Source organism: Cyprinus carpio, chromosome A16 (assembly GCF_018340385.1).
Source record: "Cyprinus carpio isolate SPL01 chromosome A16, ASM1834038v1, whole genome shotgun sequence".
NCBI classification, from domain to species: Eukaryota; Metazoa; Chordata; class Actinopteri; order Cypriniformes; family Cyprinidae; genus Cyprinus; species Cyprinus carpio.
Window position 1 is genome coordinate 3,583,917 of NC_056587.1, and position 22,787 is coordinate 3,606,703.

General features: G+C 37.2%; 1 protein-coding gene across 1 annotated transcript in view; it reads left to right on the forward strand.

Moving 5' to 3' along the window:
* Positions 1-22,787, forward strand: part of LOC109104688 (ETS domain-containing transcription factor ERF-like) — a 42,810-nt gene that overhangs the window by 14,460 nt on the left and 5,563 nt on the right. The window contains exons 2-3 of the mRNA XM_042772078.1: positions 12,586-12,820; positions 22,582-22,697. Of these exons, the coding sequence (XP_042628012.1) occupies positions 12,586-12,820; positions 22,582-22,697 (351 nt within the window). The remainder of the gene's footprint in view (positions 1-12,585; positions 12,821-22,581; positions 22,698-22,787) is intronic.

Here is a 22,787-nt window from a genome sequence, read left to right on the forward strand (position 1 = left end):
TATGTATATTATTTTATATATGTATTTTAATTTTCTGTATACATTTAGTTGCATGATGATCATGATTATGATTAAGATGATGATGATTATTACTATTATTATTTTGTGTCACTGCTTTTGTTGTGTGTATTTATGCAATATCATGTATAACAATCACACCAACAAAGTACTTTAAAATTAAGAGACGGGGGACTGTGGTGGCGAAAGAGAGATGTGGGACAGTGAGAGACAGGGGGACTGGGAGAGACAGACAGAGAGCGAGAGAACGGGACTGAAGGCAGGTGATGGAGAGAGTGACACAGAGGTAGGTGATTGGAGATCGAGACACTGGGGGAGAGAGACCGATAGTGATTGTGAACGAAAGACAAACAACAGGATGAGAGGAAGATGGATGGCTGTGGTGAGATCTGGACCCAAAACACTCTGCCCTGATAATTCAATCATTCCTGCCATTAATGAGATTTCTGCCTGCTGTGTGCATGTGTGTATCTCCATCCATAGACAACAATGATCCACACACACAGCTGAAGATAAACACTGAATATCAAGACAGGCTGAAGAGACACTGCACTAATACAGTGTGATCAGACACATACACACACATACACGGCGGCGGCTGTAATCCAGGTCTCCTGTGGTGTGAGTGAGGTGAGTGTTATGTAATGACGAGCAGCAGGACTTTAATCAGCTTGAGCAGATCCATTTAAGCATCTCTTAGATATGGAGCACAGCCGTCCTGCTGCTCACCACCACACCACCATCACATAGAGACACGTCTGCCTGGGTGTGTGTGTGTGTGTGTGTGTGTGTGTGTGTGTGTATGATGGTGACAGGCGGCATCTCTGCATGTCTCCCAGCCCTGTACATGTTTACCATTGGACACACACACACACACACACACACACACACACACACACACACACACACACACACACACACACACACACACACACACACACACACACACACACACACACGCTGTGTCCTGTCCTCTGTCCCCTCTCTCCCACAAACACACACAGGGTCCAAAATGAACGCTCGGAATTGCCAAATGTGAGTAAAAATTGGCTTTGGTGAGTAAATAAAGTTATTTGCCAGTTATAAGGAACTACCAGAAATGCAAGTGATGTGAAAAGATTCAAATGAAAGACTATATTATATATGTATGTGTATGCGTATATTTTATATAGATTATAAAATTCTATAGATTATATATGTTGTATGTACTAAGTATATATGTAATAAACATAATCCTACTTGGCTAGTAATAATTGTAATTGGCCAGTAAACTTTCTCAGTTCACCCGCTATTAACAGATGAAACAACAACAAGGATATTTTGGACCCTGGGCAAACACATACTCACACTTCCATACCTCTTATACAAGTTTCTCTCCAACTCCAAGTGTTACAACTGTGTTACTTGGATAGAAACACTCGTATCCCTCTCTCACCCTTTTTCTCTCTCAGATTGTTCGCAGATGTGTGGCGTTCTTTTTCCCCCCACTATCTAAAATTAGAGAGGTAGAAGAATAGCAGGAAGAGAGGGAGAGCAGGACTGATGGAGGTGAAGGAAGGAGGGGTGAGGAATGGGGTGATGGAGATAAAGAAGAGGGAGTATTTTTGGCCGGTTACACGTCACACAGACGCAAGTCAGACTGCCGTACACAAACAAAGATAAGGAAGGTGATAAAAGCGCTGTGCTCTGATGGGAGGGGGTCGCTGTTTGTGTGTACACTCGTACAGAGGTGTTGACAATGTCACTGTTAACCATTTCAACGACCACTTTAACAGCACACGATGTGTGATTATTACAACTGAATGATGTTTTTGCTGTTAGCCATTTTAAGTGTGATTTCTATTAATAGCTATTTTAAGTGTGATTTCGTATGTCCGTAATAAACTGTGAAGTTCAGTTCTGGTTTTCATCCAAAATATCTTAAATTGTGTTCCGAAGACGAACAGAGTTTATGGGTTTGGAATGACATGGGGTAAGTGATTAATGACAAAAATGTCATTTTGGGGTGGAGTATTCCTTTAAGTTCACCCTGTCCTTTTTATTAATGCATTATTATTGATCTTATTAGGAATGATGAAATTCTCATGAAATTACAGATTTTTCTCTGGAGTCAGATGTTGTACTTTATCATTTAGCCCATTTAAACCCTGCCCCTTCCTTAAAGTTGATTGCAGGCTCCCAATAATCACCCTACATTTTTCACCCAATGATCTGCTGTACTCCACAGTTTTTTTTTCTAGTGTTTAACTGACTTTATTACCTCTGCTTTATATATCTAATTTCTATTACATTTCCTCTCCTTCCTTCACACAAGCAAAGAGGAAGTTTGTGGTAGAACCTCACCATTTAGATCAGGTGTGCTAATAAAGTGTGTGAGTGTGTGTGTGTGCTCTGTCAGTATTACAGTTGCTTAAGAATGCATAAAATTGTTCATCTGGTTAAATTTAGGCCGATTGAAGAGAGCAGGGTTTCCCTTTGACCCACCTACTACACTTAAAAAAAAGAACTTGATTTTATACCAAAAGTGAAAACCAAAAGAGAGAGTGTTCAAACATAGTTAATCATGTCCAACAAGTGAGAACATTTTAAGTGGTATTCACTCACAAATCAAAAAACCATACTTTGAGAACACTTGAAGTCACAAATCAGCCAAATTAAATGTAATCTATTAATGTGGACTTGTTTTTGGAGATTATAGGTTTAGATTGAGAGTAAATATAGCTGAAAACCATTGCGTATAAGAGTTTCTCAGTAATATTGTGTTTGTAGACTCTAAAAAAAGTCAGCTCACTTCCCAGCAAGCTAGAAGTGCTGGAGTGCACGAGAAAACTAACAAATACCTGTTGCTGGCTTTCTCTCTGTTTTTTTTTCCTTCTCTTCTTCTGGGCCTTGCTTCTTTCTCTTGTCCTCTGTTCTTGCTCCTACCTTTTCTATTTGAGACTCACGCTCTGGTGAAAGGATTAATTGTCGTTTATGTTTTATTTCTTGTTCTCTTCATTTCTAGGGGTTTATTTTTAGGCCTGAAGTGTCTGGTTGCTAGGAGACGGTGTCCAAGAGAGAGAGGGAGGGAGAGGATGGAGAAAGCAAGGGAATGGAGGATAGAGATTGTTTGCGTTTGTGAAGGCTGAATTACAAACACGCTCACGCACTGAGTCAGCGCTGACGCATGCTCGCACAAACACCGACACAAACTGTGCCTGTTGCTTGTTTTTCTTTATTATCTTTATCACTCCGTACTGCGAAATGTTAATGTGTCAGTTGGCGTGGCTCTCGTTGAAAGTTTGCGACTCCCATCAGATCTGATGCAAATGAGAGGAAAGTGACAAATGTTATAGTACAGATGCTCTGAGTCAAAATCTGTCCCTCACACACACACACACACATGAATGCACGCACATATACAGGAAGCAGAGATGTTGTTGTGGTGCAGAACAGTTGCTAACTTCCTGTACCGCAATGGTGACACATTCCAGGAAACACCCTGTCACACATACATAGACGCACACATTCACGCGTACGCAAGCACACTTTACTGTAACTCTCTAGTGCTTTTACCTCTACTGCTCCTGCCGTACAGGCGCTCAACCACAGCACTAAAATACTCAGTAACATAGGGGTGATATAACCTGCCAGTTTCATGACCTATCAATGACATGTCAGACAGTTGCATCACTTGGTTCATATATCTTACCTTGACACAATTCAGGTAAATCAGAAGTAACCTTGAGAAAGGGGGTCACCATGGGAGAGTACTGGGCCCTCTAACAGTCTTACACAAACACTCACACGCTTTGATCAGTAAGTGTTAAGGTGGGAGGGCTGAACTCTCATTTTCTCACCTACCTGTCGGAACATTAACACTAACTAGAGAGAGGCTGTGTATGTGTGTGACTATACTTGTGAGGGTCAAATTTTGTCCTAGCAAATGTAGTGAAACATGCTGAGAACTGGCTATTTGAAAGATTCACAAATCATCAGTCTGTGAAAAAGAGAGAGTGGGAAATAGAATGAAGTGTTTGACTGCAGTAGTGTGAGAAGTTTGAGATGGTAATTTGAATGAGAGGGAGACTGATAGGGGACGAGTGGCTCTTGTCTAGGAATTGAGTGAATAAGTGATATTCACAGAGAGAGATGGAAAGGAGAGATAGAAGGGTAATGAGCGGAGGATGAGAAGACAAATATACTCTGAGCTCTGGGACACGGGATGCCCCACCTCTTCTCTGTGTACAAATAGTTTACAAATACTCAGCACTCACAATGTGTAAAGAGATCTGTCATCTTTTGCCCACCTTCATGTTGTTCCAAATCCATATTACTTTATTTATTCAGTGGAGAAAAGGGATATTTCGAAGAATATGTGACCTTGCGAAAAGGGGTTCAGCAGGGGCCGATACTAGGTCCACTAACAATTGTACACAAGTACGCTCTGAGGTGGAATAATGATATTTATTTGACTTTGTCTTTTTCTTTTGAGTTTGGTTGTACCTGATCGCAATATGTTTTCATTTTACGGAAAAGAGTGGTTTGGAGATTCTTTCACAAGTTTTTGTTTGTGTTCAGTGAGAGAAAGTAGGTCATACAGGTTTGGAATGACATAAGGATGAGTAAATGATGACAGACTTTTTATTTTTGGGTCAACTATCATTTACTACAGTGTGTTTTTGTTATGGGCTTTCTGAGGAAGTAATTGTTTTCTTCACAAACACTAAGTGCATGTCTTTTTGTGTCAGGAATTTAAAAAGAGAAATTATGCAAACTTTCAATCCATACCTCTCCACCCTTCTCTCTCTCTCTCTCTCTCTCTCTCTCTCTCTCTCTCTCTCTCTCTCTCTGTTCCTGGAAAGAGCTATAACTGGTTGGAGAAGTACTGGAGTGTGAAAGAAGAAAGTTACAGAGGGAAAGTTGAAGTGTGAAATCCCTTAACTTTGCGTTTCATTCTTTCATTTGCTCCTTCTCTCTCTGTCATCCCCCTCCCTCTCTCTATATATATATCTAAAACAATAACTCCAATGTGTTTGTGTCTATTTTTGGAGCTTCAAGGCCATGACTAACCCCCTGGTTTTATTTCTAATTTCTTCAAGGCACATCATGAAACAGCTCTTGTGCATGTGTGTGTGTGTTTACAGTAGACAGTTAAATGTTACTCTCTTCATATGCAGGTTCACACTCATTCATCTGTTGTAATGCTCGCGCTCTCTCTTTTTGTCTGTATAATTAATCTTAAACAGCAGTGGTTTCACTCTGCTCACTGAGAAACTCCGATTTCTTTTTTATCTTGCATTTTCTTACATTTATGACGTTAGTTCATTATGTATTGTAGCCAGTAAAACATATTTTCTACCAACAGGTGGCCAGTGCCGGTGTTGGAGTTTTTGTCACAGTATAAAGCTTATTTTTAACAAGATGCATGATAATTTCATTCTGAACGTAACTGTATCTTACTGAAAACTGTATTTTATCATGGATTGTTTTGTGATCCTGTTACTATGTAATGCAAAAGAATACAGGAGTTAAAAATCTATATTTACAGCAAAATCGGAAGCTGACGTGAGAACTGGAGCACAGCTCATTTCACATGCGAAGTGGGCGTTTCAATTATTACAATCAAAGCGAAACTAAAATATTTCTCTTTGCGGCACAATAAACTTTTGTAACTTTATAAGCAGAACTATTAATAAATAATATTTGAACAATGTATGATATTAAGCCTTGTAAATATTTTGTAACACCAAAGCAGCCTGTAATGGCATAAAATGACTAAATTAAATTACGTTGAATTTCAAAACAGTGTTAAGAATCATATGCTGATGTTTGTGAGCAGTGACACGGTTTTGAGAAAAGTTTAATTGGAAAAGGACATAAGACACAGTGTGTTGTCAAAATGCGTGTGTGAGTGCTCAGAGAGATCGGTCTCAGCATGCTTATCCTCACACACTTACAAATTCACTTTGTGGCCTCAAGACACACTTTGAATGCCAACTTTGTGCTATATTCAGCCCTCGCACTCACCTGTTAGTGTTAAACCACTGATGATCTGTCTCCTTTCTCTTCTCTAGTTATTTTCTATCAGTTTACACACACACACACACACACACACACATACATACACACACACACACACATACATACACATACTTGCTCACAGTCTCAGCGGAGGTGTGAAAATGACCAGGGAACAGTCACAGGTCCAATGTATGTTACATAAAGATGTAGTGGCACTAAAATTACAGGAAATTAAATTGTATCCATACTGCTTAGGCCTGTTGGAAACAGAAGAAAGGGCTTCAGTACTTCTGGAGAGCGACGTAGAATTATATCGTTCTGAATCGTAATGAATTTGATTTATCTATGCATCCTCTTTTACCAAACTCTCTTTGTTGGCAGAAAAGAGGACACCAGCAAAGTTTTTCCAGCCAAAAACTGAATCCCTCCTCTGTGCTGCCTGACAGAATACTACCGTCCATTCAAAACTTTGGAGTCAGAAACATTTCTTATTATTATAAAATTTGAAAACTGTTTTGCTGCTTAATGTTTTGTGGAATTTATTTATTTATGCATTTATTTTCAGGATTCTTGATTTGTAGCGGGTTCAAAAGGACAGCATTACACTGATCAAAAGTGACAGTAAAAACATTTATAACAATACAAAAGATTTCAGTTGAATGTGCCCTTACTAAGTTTTAATGTCTTTCAAAAAATAAAAATGTTACCCCCAAGCTTTTAAAGTGTATAAAATAAAATATAAAATAGATTGATAGTGTGAATATTGCTTTTATAAAACAACCAAACTGTTAAATAACTCAAAATTTGGGTAGTCAGTGTTAATGAAAATAGTTCCACCAGCCAAAACATCAAATTTAGAGAGTCACTAAGAAATAAACAGTTAAAGCCAGTCGACACACTAGAAATCAAAAAGGGTTAAATTGCAGTTTGAAATAAAATGAAATATTAATTAAAATAACATATAATGAGCACTAAATACCATTTAAAACATCCACCAAAATCTCAGTAAATATTAAGGCTACATTCATGTAGAGAAAATGAATGAAATAGTGATAGAAAGATCAGAGCTTTTTTGGGATCTGATGCTGTGAAGTTCAGATTTAAATTTGGCTGTGACAGATACATGTCTGCCCTCCTCCAGTATCGGCTGCATTTGACCCGTTTCAGACATTTTAGGAAAATGTGGAATGAGGTCTGTGTGAAAGGGTCTCTGTGGGTCGCCCTGTCTTTCTTTCAGTATGAACATGCCACTGTGTAGAGCAGAGCAGTAGTTTCCTCGGATGCTCTGAATTCTTTAAATACTTCCTATGAAAGTCTAAAGTGCAGGAGTGCCTGCGAGATTTACATTCTTGAGTGCAATCGATGCCTCTGAGAGAGAGAGAGAGAGAGAGAGAGAGAGAGAGAGGGAGGGAGGGAATTTGACCTGAGTGACAACAGACTACTAGAAGAGCTATGATCTCATCCCTCTCTCTCTCTCACCCCATCCCCCTTTCCCTCTCTCTATTGTTTCCCTCTCTCCCACTCCCTCCTCAGGCCCCCTCTTTTCTTTTCCCTCTTGTTCTCTCATCTCTTTTCTCTTCTGTTTCTTGTCTTGTCTCTCCTCTCCTTGTCATCTCGCTCAGTTTTCCACGTTCTTCTTTCTAAGTTTTCTTCCCTCTTTTTAACTCTCACACACTTGGGCATCCCAGGACAGAGAGAATATCTCCCAACAACACACACTAAGGCAGTCAAGTTGTTGCATTATTGATGCAGTGTGTGTGTTTGTGGGTCTGTCTTCTCTCTTCTGTAATGGGGATCTAGTGTCTCCCCCTGGGGGGAGTGGGGCAAAGAGAGGGAGAGAAGGTGTATGGGGGGGACGAAGGTCACAAAGGTTAAGTAGGGTGGGGGGATGAGGTCATACACTCTCACACAACACAGCATGCTATTAAGACACTCGCACAACTCTTTAGGACACACAACTCATCACCCACGTGGACTTCACATTGATTCACTTTCAAAAACAAGAAATTGTCAGTTATGTACAGTTTCCATGGTTTGTTTTATTTTTAGATTAGGGCTTGATTTTAGACAGCTGTTAATATTTTTAGAGTCCTATGAAATCCGGTTTAATTTCCCCAAAATTTCTGCATTGTGTAAATCATAGGATCATAGTTGGAATCTTTCATTTGAGTTTCCAAAATTCAAAATTCAAAAAAAAAAAAAAATAAATAATTCAAATATGTGGAGGGAGAACATCATGAGTATATATATATATAATTGTTTTTTTTTTGCATTTTGAATTTTGGAAATTCTAGAACACACATTTTTAAATTCACCTTTTAATTGCCAAATACATATACATATATATATGGCAATTAAAAGGCGAATTTAAAAATGTGTGTTCTAATCCACCAATAGAATTAGAATAAAGAGGAATAATAACCTAGTATAAGGGGCTTTTGTCTGGGAAAATAAAATGTTACATCAGAATGACCTTAAGCGTCACCGTTGTCACAGTGCAGGTTTAATTTTCTATGGATGTGCACAATGAAGAAATTTGTGAAGACTTTGTTTCCTTTAAATCCGGAGTTGGATATAAAACTACAGATGTGTCATCTATTCCATACTTGCAGGCCGATAAAAAAAAAAAAAATAAAAAAAAAAAAAAAAAAAAAAAAATATATATATATATTTATAAATATTTATATATAAATATATATAATATTTTTTTCAGCAAGGATGCACTGAATTGATACATGACAATAATGATATTTATAAATATTTCCTTAAAAAAAATACTTTTCTTCAAACCTTCTCTTCATCAAAGAACAAACTTTCACACTTTTTACAATTCATTAAGCATCCTTTTCAACTAATAATAATACAGAATGTTTCTTGAGCACCAGAGCAGCATAATGAAATGATTTATGAAGGATCATGTGACACCAGGCTGAAGAAATGGCTGCTGAAAATTCAGCTTTGCCATTACAAAAAATAAAAAAATAAAATAAAGGATATTAAAACAGAAAACAGTTATTTTGAATTGTATTAAAAATGTCACAATATTATTTTATATCAAATAAATATTAAAGGGGTCCTATTATGCTCTTTTACAAGGTCTTAATTTTGTTTTGGGGGTGTACTAGAACAGGCTCTCATACTAGGTTGTTCGAAAAACATATATTTTTCTTGTATTTTACATTATTATAACACCTCTCTCCCCATGAACAGCTGGAATAGTTCCTGCATCAATTGAAGGACCACCTTCTGAAATACGAAATGCCCTGTGATTGGTTAGCTGCGCCAGTCTGTGTTGTGATTGGCAGCACTCGGCGCCTGGTCGGGAAATGTCATGCCCCTTATCATAGCCGCCTGCTGTGAGCTTCAGTGTAAATATTGCGTCAAAATCAAATAAATTCGAGCACGATTTAAACCCGATGTAACCACTCTAAGCTCGTCTGCCTTGGAAACACTAACGCGTCTCTGACATAGTGATAACACTCGTTGTCTTCTCTAGTGCAGCTCAACCAGGTCTCGTCCCATTCGTCGATCTTTGTGATATCACAAATCCCGGAAAATATTCGTTGTAGTCCAAACGAGTCGTTCATTGTAGTTTTTGAAAAGTGATTTCTGTTAAATAAAATATCTCCTTTTAAATTGGACTTTGAGCTTTGTAACTTTGCAGATATTTTTATGCTCAAACAGCAACATTACAGACTAACTAAAGTTGAAAAAGTGAAAAAGCGTAATAAGATCCCTTTAAAATGTCAGCCTTGATGAACATAAAAGACTGCTTTCAAAAACATTTTAAAAAATCACACAGACCCTTACTTTTGAACGTCAGTGTATGTACTTTTTTATATGCATAGGTGTGTATTTCTGAGAAATGCAGAGGTGTCATCTGATACGATGTGGGTGTGAAACATGGGTCATAACAGAGCATCGATGCTGGAACACTCTGCAATTGTCTGTAATATGATTAATAACACACATACACACACATAGTGCCTGAAGAGGTTTCATCTCAAAAAACAAGCTCACTGCTGTTCATCCTGAGACAAACAGAGATTGATCGACTGGCACAGCATTAATTCAGATCACTCCTAAATCAGGGTGCTGAATGAGTTTTGGTGAATTGTATGTGTGATTGTAGACTTGAATGTGAATCAACATTGATATTTGTATGTGTGTTACGATAGAGCAGTAACTGTATCTGTGCCTGCAGGTGCGTGTGTGTGTGCATGTGTGTGTGTGTGAGTGTGTGACTCATAGTGTCTCCTCTTCATTGTTTATCAGGGAGTTTGACAGACATATTGAATTTAGCTCAAACTTCTTAGTAAGGATCCTTTTCGTGTGTGTGTGTGTGCGTGTGTGTGTGTGTGTGTGTGTGTGTGTGTGTGTGTGTGTGTATGTATGTGAAAGAGAACGAGAGAGAGAGAATGTGAGCTGTGAAACCAGATCCTTGTCTGCAGTTCCTGAAGTCAGACATCGCTCTCTGGTGCATGGTACATTTGACCTCTTAAAGGAGCAATCAGATGTGCCCTCTAAGAGTATGTGTGTGTGTGTGTGTGTGTGTGTGTGTGATGTTTGAGAGCAAGTAGAGGTTATAGGATGTGCTATGTTCTGTAAATGTACTTCTGTTTATTTGCTGAAGGTAAAAAGATGATAAACGCCTTTCTAGTCTGTGTATAAAACACAGTGACATTGACACTGCCTCTCAAAATGTACAGAAAAGGTTCTGTTTTTTTACTGGGTTCCTGTCTTGTAGAAAGAAAAAAAATGTTGTTCAGGTTGTTAGCAGCTAGAAACAGGAAAAACAACCACTTGAGTGTGTATTTTAGATTTGTTGAGTCATCAGGAGGAAGTGATTTGTCTGATTCTACGAATCAGTAAATTGTCGGAAGTTGTTGAGAAGTGTTTGGATGATTTATAATAAAAGCAAAACTGATTCAAATGCCTTAAAGTTATAAATGAGAATGGTTTGCAGAGCAGACACATTTTATTCTGCAGGAATGAATTGAACAATGAAGTGAAGGTTTAAATGCAGTTAAACTCAAGGTAACTCCTTTAGAGATCATTTAGACAGAATTAATAATGGTTAAATCACAAAAAATAATAGAAAATAAAAATAAAGCTGCATGGTAAAAACAATTACCCATGCAGGAGCAGTTGCTTTTGTTTGGGTGTGTGTGTGCACCTACTTAACCTTATTTTGGGGACAAATCTGTACACAGAAGTAAGCTAAATTTGACAACCTACTTCTGGAGATGTCTTCATTTGTAAAAAAAAAAAATTGTATAAAAATAAAGTAAATTTTTTTAGAATTCAAAATTCAGAAAGTTTCCTGTTAGTTTGTAAGTTAGGGTTAGGTTATATTTTTACAACTACCTCTATATAAAAACATTAGAAGTCTATTAAATGTTCTGATTTACATAGCTGTGTGTGTGTGTGTGTGTGTGTGTGTGTGTGTAAAGGGCCTCTGTGTGTGAAACTGAGTGTTAAGAGGATCAGCATTTGAGAAACCACTATGAGCCGTTACCCTATCCGACATTTACCAGCCTCAGCTTAACCTCACCCTGCCTAACCCCACTTCACCCGTCCTCACCCTCAGTGACTGGACACCCTCCATCCTCTCTGCAGCCCTTTCAAATCATTTCTTGTTTCAAAAAAAAACAAAAAAGGCCAATCGCATCTGGTTGTGTGTTAGATTGAGTGAGGTTGCTGGTGACAAATCAAACCTCAAGGAGATTTGGTGATAAGAGATGTGACGATATAGTGCTTTTTGAAGATTTACATTTATACATGTGGTGAAAGCTTTTTTTCTAAAGTGACTTGCATTGCATAACATTATGCATTTCATCAGTTATTTCTCTGGCAATCAATTTCAGTTTTTTGTAATTATATCCAATATGGCTTAAATTAACTGTGAACTGTGTTACCTGATGGCTAAATAATTTTTAATTTACATTTTTAACCTGACACAGACATGGGTATAGATTGGATTGACCTAATATCATCTTCCAATATTGATAAATGCCAATTTCCAGGAACCTCCAACCTTGTAATTTAAAAAATAAAGTAATAATTATAATTAATGAATGAATATAGTTATTAGGTATATATATTGGTCAACATTTGAAACTTTATTGTGTTTGCCAATTTCTCCTGTTTTTAAGTTAATTTTTAAAAATGCTAATTGTTTAATAACACTGTAATCTTTAGGAAATCTCAAAATAAATATATCCATTTTTTGTGCTCATACTATAATGTTGTGATGCTATAATTTACATTTTTAATTTATTTAGACAAAGTTGTATAGAATTTTTATGTTAGCCAATCCCAATTTTTGGGATTTTGGCTTAATTTTATATTTAGAGTTCAAACTGAAAAGTAGGCAAATAGAATTTCCCAGGTCAGACTTTGATATGGTATACATGCTATATACAGTATGATGCAGTGTACATGCCTTCTGAAGAGTGGATCACTGGCCTTGTTTGTCAGTGAATAAAAGTAGTCATCTTTCTTTGCATCTGGACATATCAACCAGAGTCTGATCTCTTCTTTGTCCTCTCTCCGTCTCTGCAGGGTTTCCGTTCCCAGACTGGGCCTATAAGCCCGAGTCCAGTCCTGGCTCCAGACAGATCCAGCTGTGGCACTTTATCCTAGAGCTGCTGAGGAAGGAGGAGTATCATGATGTGATTGCCTGGCAGGGAGATTATGGGGAGTTTGTGATCAAAGACCCTGATGAGGTGGCCAGGCTGTGGGGCGCCCGCAAGTGCAAACCTCAGATGAACTACGACAAACTCAGCAGAGCTCTCAGGTAAGTCCTTTTGTATTTGCCTTTATTTCTGTCAACAATAATGTCCTGAGCAAGCTGTTTAATCTGGAACCGTTTACAGTACACTTATTTCAGACACAATCCCCCTTAAGCAGCCTGCGGTTTAATGGTTACCTTTTGCTTGCCAGGCCAGACCTATAAGTTAAAGGCTCTTTTATGCTCTTTTAATTGATTTAATATTTGTTACGATTTGCCCCTGGTATTATTTTTTATGACTGGTTTGTCTTTTCCTCCTTATAATATTTTTGGACCAACCAAAATAAGCTGATCATTACAAAACATGGTCCATCTTCAAACACATCAAACCTTTTAACCATTTACTATTTTAAAAGTAAAATCCTGGAAAGTTTTAGTTTGACCAATGAAAGCTGAGGCCTATTTCTGCTCAGCCTAAATGTAGAGGAGGCAGCTAACGCTTCCGACTCTTGTGTTGCATTATGGGATTGACCCTTCCGCTGGAGAGTCTGAGTCTTGGAGTCTGATCTCTCAGTAATCCCAGTCCATTTACCTGTGCAGGAGCTGATCTCATTAGAATACAGACAGGTCAATGTATTCTGAACAGCCAACAGTTTTAGCCTTCACTCCAGTTTTTGACCTGATCTGCATTTGCTCATTTGTACCGTTATTTTTGTCTCCGACTCACCTGCTTTAGCAGATCAGTGCTGATCCTCAAAGTGGAGGGAGAGAGTGATCCACTCTCTGCCTTTATTTTGAAGGCTTCTCAGCTGAGTTACGCCACACGAGGGTTCAGTGCTGGACGTAATCAATCATACACTCAATTGATTACATCAGTGTATGATCCAGTGCAGTTTAACCACAACAGTGGATGTGGGATTTGTTAAAGGGATAGTAATTCTGCCATTTCACCATTAAAGAAATGGTGTAGAAACAATTTTCACATAGATATTGCTAGTACATTTTACAAACAATTACACCGAAACTAGGGTTGGGCCGATAGACGATGGCATCGTCCATTGCCAATGACTGATAGACATCACGACGTTGAGTTTTTGGATTTTTAAACAACTGTACTTGCAGATGATAAAATATTGATGAAATAAAATACCACTTGATAGTACTTAAAAAGAAAACACTTTCTTCTTAACACTTCTTCTTAGGCCTCTATGAGTACTGCTGATTACTGATGTAAAGCCAGACTTTGCAGTAGTAGTGTGTAATGTTGTTATGGGATTGAACTTAAGGAATCACATCATATTATCCATGGCAGCTTTGAGACAGTTGGAGCTGCTGTTAGAAGAAGATATTTTGTATGTTTGCAAACACTGACAAGATCCCATGTTAACAGTGTATTCATGTGTGTGATGGAGTGTTTTTCCATCAGTTAATGTGTGTGTGTGTGTGTGTGTGTTAACGTGTGTGTGTGTTCGTGTGTGTGATGGTGTGTTTTTCCATCAGTTAACCAGAAGATATAAACACTGTCTTAAAAAGCTCTACCCATTATGTTGGGTTATCCAAGTTATACTTTACTTCTCTTCTTTATTTTTAGCCTATTGTTTGTTTTTACCAGATCAGATTTTGAGCTTAAATGTATTTCTTTACAAAACAGAAAGTATAGTGAGAGTGAAGTGTAAGCTATTTACAAGCTGACAGCTGTGCTATACTATGATGTCACTCTTCCTCTTCACTCTGTTATTACAAATGTAAATGTGTGCTCTGTTCGCACAAATATATGTTTTGCCTTGTGTGTTTGAAAGAAAGTATAGCTATAAAGCCAAACTAATTGTTGCTGTAATTATAAGTGATTTCTCTCAGACTGTCCCTGTCACACTTAGACAAACACACACTGACACAGATACGGTTGCCAGATTGTCTTTCCAAACTCTAATTAGAGCATAATTTTAACTATGTACCTTCAGTTAGATGAACCCTTTTTTTTTTCATAGAGTCACAGCTCCCAAAAACATGGACTTTCTGATAATATGGAGAATATGGAACACAACTGATGTCCATTCATTCTGAATAATCCTGTGCTCTTATCTTGAGAGGATCTGTAATCCTTAGCATTGGAATTTGTTTTTAAATTGTGCCACATGAAAATGCTCTTTTCACATAATCATTAAGCATCGAGGAATAAGTGATCTGATCACTACAAGTGCTAAATCCTGGAAGCACTGCTTTCCAGAATCTCTACAGGCCTCAACATCTAAAGCATGGCCTGCTCAAGGGAGAAGTCCCATGATGCAACATTTCTCCATTGTCAAGAGTCTCATTTTGCCATAAGAAAATGACTTTCAGGGTCATTGTACCATATTTTTGAAGGTTTTCTTACATTTCTTCTCACTTTGCCATTGTTAAGATTAATTAGGAAAGTTGTTTTACTACCAAACGGGATAGGTCACTTGTGTATAAGCTACTTGTGTAGAACATTCAGAATTTGGCAACACAGCTTATGAAAAGCATTGAAAAACCTTTTTGTTATTTAAATTCTTCATTGTATATTTCCTTAAAAATGCACCCAAATCATGATAAAATATTTTGTCAACCTGCCTAAGCACATCTTTCGCACAATTAAATCAAAACTATCTAAATTCTGTGACTTCAAACAGCTCAATCTGGCAACACTGCACAAAGAGTGGCACAAAGTGCGTTTTGAAATCTGAACCTGGTATTTGTTGGGCTGGTGGGCCTTCATTTGCTGTCAGATAGAGACCTTGTCCTTTGATCATTCTCAGCATGAGTTCCTCTCTGTGTTCTGGGCAGGAGATATTTGCATCGCCCTCGTTAGAAGGTCATGCAGCCGCACATAAATTCTCATTTGAGTCCTCTGTTCTCTTTCCTCTCTCTGTAGACCTTAGTCAGATTAAACAGCACATTACTGTGAATGCGCTTCCAGTGGAAGTCTACAGGGCAAGGCATTAAAAGCAGAAATGTGTAGGTTGTGTTTTTGTTAAAGTGCTTGCATTAATTCTTTGGTACAAAAAATCTGTTATTTGGGCTATAAAGTTACTTAAATTGTCTCCCACGTATCATGAAAAGGTTACAGGGTCTACATTACAAGAAATACTCACTGTAACATTGCACAAATGAGTGTTTTTTATTCTTGCGACTTTTGAAACCATGTATATTGTGATCTTTATTCCAATGCAATACCCAGATAAAATAGACTTCAGTTGTTTCAATTCAGTTAATTATCATTAAAGTCACAACGAAAATGAAGTAATAGACCTTTTCTTATATACTTTGACATTTATCTGTGCGTCGCAGATTATTGAAAAAGAATTTGAAACACTATTTATTAATGTTAGTTTCTACAAATGCTTATACATTTTAAACATTTCAAGCTGTTTAAATTAACATTAGCTCATATTAAAAAAAATGCTGTAAAAATCATTCTTCGTTGTTAGTTCATGTATCTCTAAAGTGTTTTAACAAACTGAGTGATGAGTTGTAATTATTTTCTATGTTATCTACTACGTTGACCTGCTCTGTAAGACAGTACTGTCTTGTTCTTCTCTTCTTTTATCCCTCTTATTTCCTTACTCCTCCATTCTTTTTTTCTTTGATGTCAGTGACTCACTGCCATTCCTCCACATCTACACCGCCTCCCTACCCCACAATCCCACACTCTACTCCTCCATCTGATTCATACCTTCAATCTGACACTTCTCAGCTCACAACAGGGCTTTCACATTCAACCCTGCATGCTTGTGACGTCCCTTTATTCCAGGACAAACGCTCCTTTTCAGACATTTCATGGCCACTCTATGGCATGTATTAAAGTCTGGGCTAATGCTCTAATCCTGACTGGAATTTGACTTGATGTTGATGGAGATAGGGGTGGTGTTTCAATTATGTTCTCCTGCAGACAGCCCGCTGGGACTCGACTCATCACCTTCCTGCCACACGTGTGTGGAAATTCCACAAAAATTGAATTCTTTTGTCCCTTTGTTGATGTTCCACTAAACGTCAGGACATTTCCCGTCTGGCATCGAGCATGATGGACGCCCAAATGCTCATTCCCTTCTTTATTAAATTTCATCCCTCTTTTGTCAAAACTGACCTAACAGAACTCCCCAGATTCTGTTTATTTAAACTCACACAAGCTACATGATTAGAATTTTTACTTTACAAAGTCATCAGAGTGCCAGTGTTAGTCATGTGACCAATTGGAATCCATTGAAGCCATTATTTATCCTATCAGAAACCTTCATGTCGTTCCAAAACAGATTACTTTCTTTTTTTTTTTTGGTAAGCTCCAAAGATATTTTGAAGAATGTTTCAGCAGTTTTTGATAATTTGATGAAAGTCATTGAGGTCAAACAACATTAAGTGCACCTTTTTGCTTCCTTAAAACTTTGCCAACATTGCCAACAGGAAATCAAAACCCTGGGACAAAGTCTGTTGTCATATTAAACATGACTATGATGTTATTTCGATGTCAGACGTTCTCAATGCAATCATCAGCATCAGAGCCGATGTAGTGTTGATTGAAGTGACCGGCCATGATTTCTTCTTCACTCTGGAGATTTGATTAAGATTGGCTGTGTGTGTGTGTGTGTGTGAGTGAGTGTGTACTTGTGGAAAGAGTGGGTCAGAGGCCTTGTCCTACAACAGCTCTCTTTGTTTGGAGGAGGATGACGACATGCGTGTGTGTGCGTGTGTATTTGAGGGCAGTTTTGGGTCTTATTGTCAGGACAGAATGAGCTCTTTATTAGCTCAGTGGGTGGAGATACACACATACACACGCTAGTGCAAAAGTGACACGCGCTAACACACGCAGCATACAAAACATGATGTTTATCTCTGGCTTCTCAATAGAGCTTATGGATGGAGTGGATCTCACTGTCCGTTTACCATCCGCCCTAGAGCCACACAGGCCCACTCGTACCCTGCCCCAACACGTTTCTTTTTTCCACTCGCTTCAGAAACACACACACTTACTATCTAAATGAGGACTTCTGTTGTTTATATAAAGCTAATTAGGGTGTTTTCAGACCTGTAGATCGTTTGCTTTGTTCGGAAACAGGGACTTAATTCATTACAATATTGCGTCACACAGTGTTTTGAGACAAAGAGGCTGTCTTTGGTTTTCAACTGCAGTAACTAATGTGCTCACTCACAGAATCAGACACTGCTGCTTTTTATGTAACATATTTCCTGTTATGGATTTTGATACCGCTGGGTTCGTTGGTCTGTTGGGTCGGACTGTGAACTGCTTCAGAGTCTGTTTCCAATCGGGCCGAGACTACTCTGTTCAGGCACTTTCGGACCGATTATTTTGGTCCAGATCTGAGCATGATTGCCATGTTCACATGTGCCTAAATGAACCAAACTAAGGGAGAAAACGTGACGGGTTCCGAAAAAAACACTCCAAACGAGCCAGGTGTGTGTGAGTGAAGTGACGTGTGTACGAGTGTACTCGGATTTTGTGCTCTGCATTTAAGCCATCTGAGTGCACACACACAGTAGTGAACACACACACCCGGAGCAGTGGGCAGGTTTATTGCTGCAGCACCCGGGGAGCAGTTGGGGGTTCGGAGCCTTTCTCAAGGGTCTCACCTCATTTGTGGTATTGAGGGGGGAAGAGAGCGCTGGTTATTCACACCCTCCACTGAAAATTCCTGCCAGACCTGAGACTCGAACCCTCGGATTACAAGTCAGACTCTCTAACCATTAGGCCACGACTGCCCCCTCTTCTAAGAGTGTGAAAGCACCCTTAGAAGAACTGTAGAGCTAAACCACAATATAACTGTCTTTAATAGAAAACTCTTTAGATTTTAAAATGACAGTATTTATTATTATATTTTTTTTTTTTGAAAATGTAAATAACCCCCATAGAAAGGTTTTGTCATATTTCTTACATTTTGCATACAAATATGCCCTCAAAGTAGAGCTAATACATAAACCTTTATATTTCCGAGGGCTTCCCATTACTTCTGTTAATAACTCTGTTGTATTTTTTTAGATTTTTTTAAAAAACATTTATGATTATATTTTTCAAAAGTTTAGAATATGTTCAGATATTTGACATTTGGTATTTTTTGACATTTGATATTAAGTTTTCAAGGATATCTAAGGATATTTTAGACTTTTTTTAAGACATTTGTGTGTCTTTGTGTGTGTGTTTCAGATATTTTCAAGGATATAAGTTTTTGAAGGTGTTTTTATAGTTGTTTTTATTTTAGAAATGTTTGTGTGTATATATATATATATATATATATATATATATATATATATATATATATATATATATATATATATATCTATATATATTTAAAAAATGTTTTTGAGGGTATTTTTAGAAATTTATTTTCAGACATTTCTGAGTATATTTGTAAAAGTTTGAGTAAATGTCAAACATTTGTGTGTACAGTAAATAAAAAAAAGTTAATTAAAAATCATATTTTGTGGTGATACACTCAGACATTTGTGTCTATCGTTTTGTGTCTATCTTTTAAATGTTTGCAAGGATATTTTCAGAAATTTGCAAGGATAATGCTTCTGGTTTGTGAGGATTTTTTTCCCCTCAATATTTGGTCCTCACAAATATAGCACAGTAAGTACACATAAAGCAGCACAATGTTCCTTTAGCTTCTGACTGATAATCCTCATCCTCTCTCTCTTTTCCTTACCCTGTCTCTTTTATAAAGCGTGTTGTTCAGGCCCTGATTTGTGAATACCAGGAATCGCTGTAGTGTTTGTTTAGCTCCTATATTCCCATCAGTGAAAGAATATTGACTCTGAGAGCTTTTAATAATCTGCTGTTTAATCCAAGTCATAACCCAGTGAAATCTGATTGTTTCCTGGAAACCTGCTAAACTGTACCACCGAAAGTCATTTAGTTACCAGAGCAGGTGTGTCTGTCTTTAAAATTTGTTAAAATTCATTCAAATTTGGTCATGCTATGTGCTATCCTTTGAAAATGTCAGTCAGCATCCAGTGTTTCTGTTAGACCAGCCACCAGCGTGTGGGTTCACGGCTGTGTAAGTGAGTGTGACAGAAGGAGGGTCGTTGCCACTAGATGCAGATGCTCAAAGAATCCTTTCTTCTGCTTTGAAGTCAGTTCAAATGCTCTTTAAAGTGTGTTTGAGAGAGTGGGTGCTCATGCAGTCATGTGTGTAGGGTGGGCGGCACTTCTTTCACACACTGTTCTGTGTCATAGACTATGACTTTAAGATATATTCTTTGTAAACAACTTGCATTATCACATTAGCAGTTGTGCTTATCTTGTTTTACTTCAAAACAAGACACAAATATTGATTAAGAAACATTCTTTAATTTTTTTGTTTTTCTTTTGCAGATTTTACTCCGGTTTTAGGGTCAAATAAAAGCGACTAATATTTAAAAAGGAAAACTATTTTAAAATTCTAGTTTAAATTTTATTATTTTATTTTTTTTTGTGGATGAATTCTTTTGTTTTCAAGTTAGTTTCACATGGTTTTGAAAAATGTTTATACCACTGTCAACTATAATAATGAAAATGTTGTTTAAATCATCAAGGAAAAACTAATAACATTTTTCCCGACACCTTGAATTGAATGTACACATCTTAGTTATCATTTAAATAAAAAAGTTAAACGTTTTTGAATGTGTTTAGGTAAAGGTACGTTTTTTTTTTTTTTTTTTTTTTTTTTTTTTTTTTAACTACCATCAAACTAACTTTGCCTTGTCAAAAAGGTCATTTTAGATTTATTGACCTTGAAACAAAGCCATAAGGGTCTGCAGAGGTCTGTTTTTTTTTTTAAATCTATTATTTTATGTTTTTTTACTATTATCTTATAAGATATTATAATAATTATTATTTAATAATAGTTTTTAATAGTAATAAGAATAATTATCTAAATAAGTCCTTCATGCTTGAATAAAGTTTTTTTTTTTTTAGTTATGATTTTGGGAGAGCTTGGAATTTAAAAATTTTAAAACTTGCTCATCACGGAATAGGTTATTGTATGTATGAATTGCATTTTTACTGTATGTTTGAAAATAAAATAAATAGATTTGGGTAAAACCTGAACACCATGTCTTTGAGCATCATATTGTTGAGAAAAATGCAGAATATGACCATTAAAGAAACACTCCAGCTGTCACATACTGTTTTAAATTCTACACTGGTTTTCACCTCAGAAAGCACAATGTTATGTAGTTTAAGGAGGTTTAACCTCTGCTTTGGGAAACCAGCCGCATGCTATATAGAAAGCATATCCAGCGACGGCATTGTGTGACTGTGCAAATTTTTTTAAGAACCAGTCATATCGGACAGCCATAGAAATATGTGTTACTTTGCCTGGCCTGTTGATTGTAACATCACAGTTCAGGATGTCATCGTTAGAGTATCCCTTCATCTCACCTCTGCGTTCTCATCTGTCATCCGTCATAAGCTCAGGTGACCACTTCCAGCCAAACAGTGCAGAAGTAAGTAGATTGTGTGAGCTGGATGTCTGCCCATGCAAACACTGCTGCTGCTGGTGTATTCGGTAGACATGTTAATCCACAGCTGTCTCAAGTATATTTATATCTCGCTGTGTGGCTCAGAGTGTTATCGTGGGTCACATGATCACTGATCACCTGCTTACATCTGTGTCTTTGTTAATAGTTGGATTGAAGGTGTGTTCAGAGTATGTTCTGGTGTCCTCTAGAGGTTGACGACACACAAAAACTGCTTGTTTGAACCTGATTTAAAGAACTCCAATCAATTTGACCACAACTCAAACACATTTACACACGCTCACGTCTTCATCTGACCACAAGACTCTGTCTGTCTCGGCTTAATCTCTACAGACAAGACTGTCTGAACTCACTCGCTCTCTCTCTCTCTTTCACACACACACACACACACATGCAGGGTGAGTAAATATCCTCTATGCATTCAAAAAGCTCAGTGTCAACATCTTCCGTGAAACATGTCAGTTCACAGAGAATTGTGGCTGGAAGGTTATGAAGTACAAGATGAATCGTTGTCACAGGGATTTACACAAACACACACTCACTGGTGCAGGTCTGTAAGAAAGATGCAGTGTTATTGGAGTTACATAAATGAATGGAGGTTTGTGAGGAATAGAGAGATGTTATGTAAAGAGCTGGGGAAGGACAAAGGTTAATATATAGATAGGAAGAGAGAGAGAGAATGGGATTATATAAGGGGATTAAGAAAGGAGAATTTATCAGTGGGTTATAGTGTTATATAAACAGGCACTAGAGTGACCAGAGCTGTCCTGACAATACCTCCCATCACATAAATGTACACATAAAAATAAATTAACAATACATACAAAAACATTTTTAAATATTTCCTGGGTTCTTGATGTACCTGTATTAAGCTGGTTAATTTAAAATGTACACTGCACTGGTAGCTATATATGTAATTTATTATTTAATATGAACTAAATTTTATATATATATATATATATATATATATATATATATATATATATATATATATATATATATAATATAATGTGTGTGTGTGTGTGTGTGTGTGTGCAAATTTATTATTTAATTGAATTTAAGTAATTTATTTATTTCAGATTTTCTTACATATTTTAGCCTCAAAACAATTTATAAAAAGTTATAAGAAGCAAGAACATATGACTGTCTGTACATAGAGTTCATATCATCAATATCGTACATTTTTTTATTTGATTAGTGCGGAATCTGGGTTTTTTTCTTATTCATTTTACACCTTAACATTTTTTTTGTTTTAAACTTTTAATAACCCAATACCTTATTTCAAGTTTAAATGTGATTTCAGAGTGGGCTAATGGGTCCTGCTTGTCTCTGTGCAGGTATTATTACAACAAGAGGATTCTACATAAAACTAAAGGAAAACGCTTCACCTACAAGTTTAATTTCAACAAGCTGGTCCTGGTCAACTACCCTTTCATTGATATGGGGTCTGCAGGTACAAAACGAGGACACACAAATCACTTACATTTGTTTACATAATAAAATGCAAAACACCACTAAGACCTCCACCTGTGTTTGTCTCTCC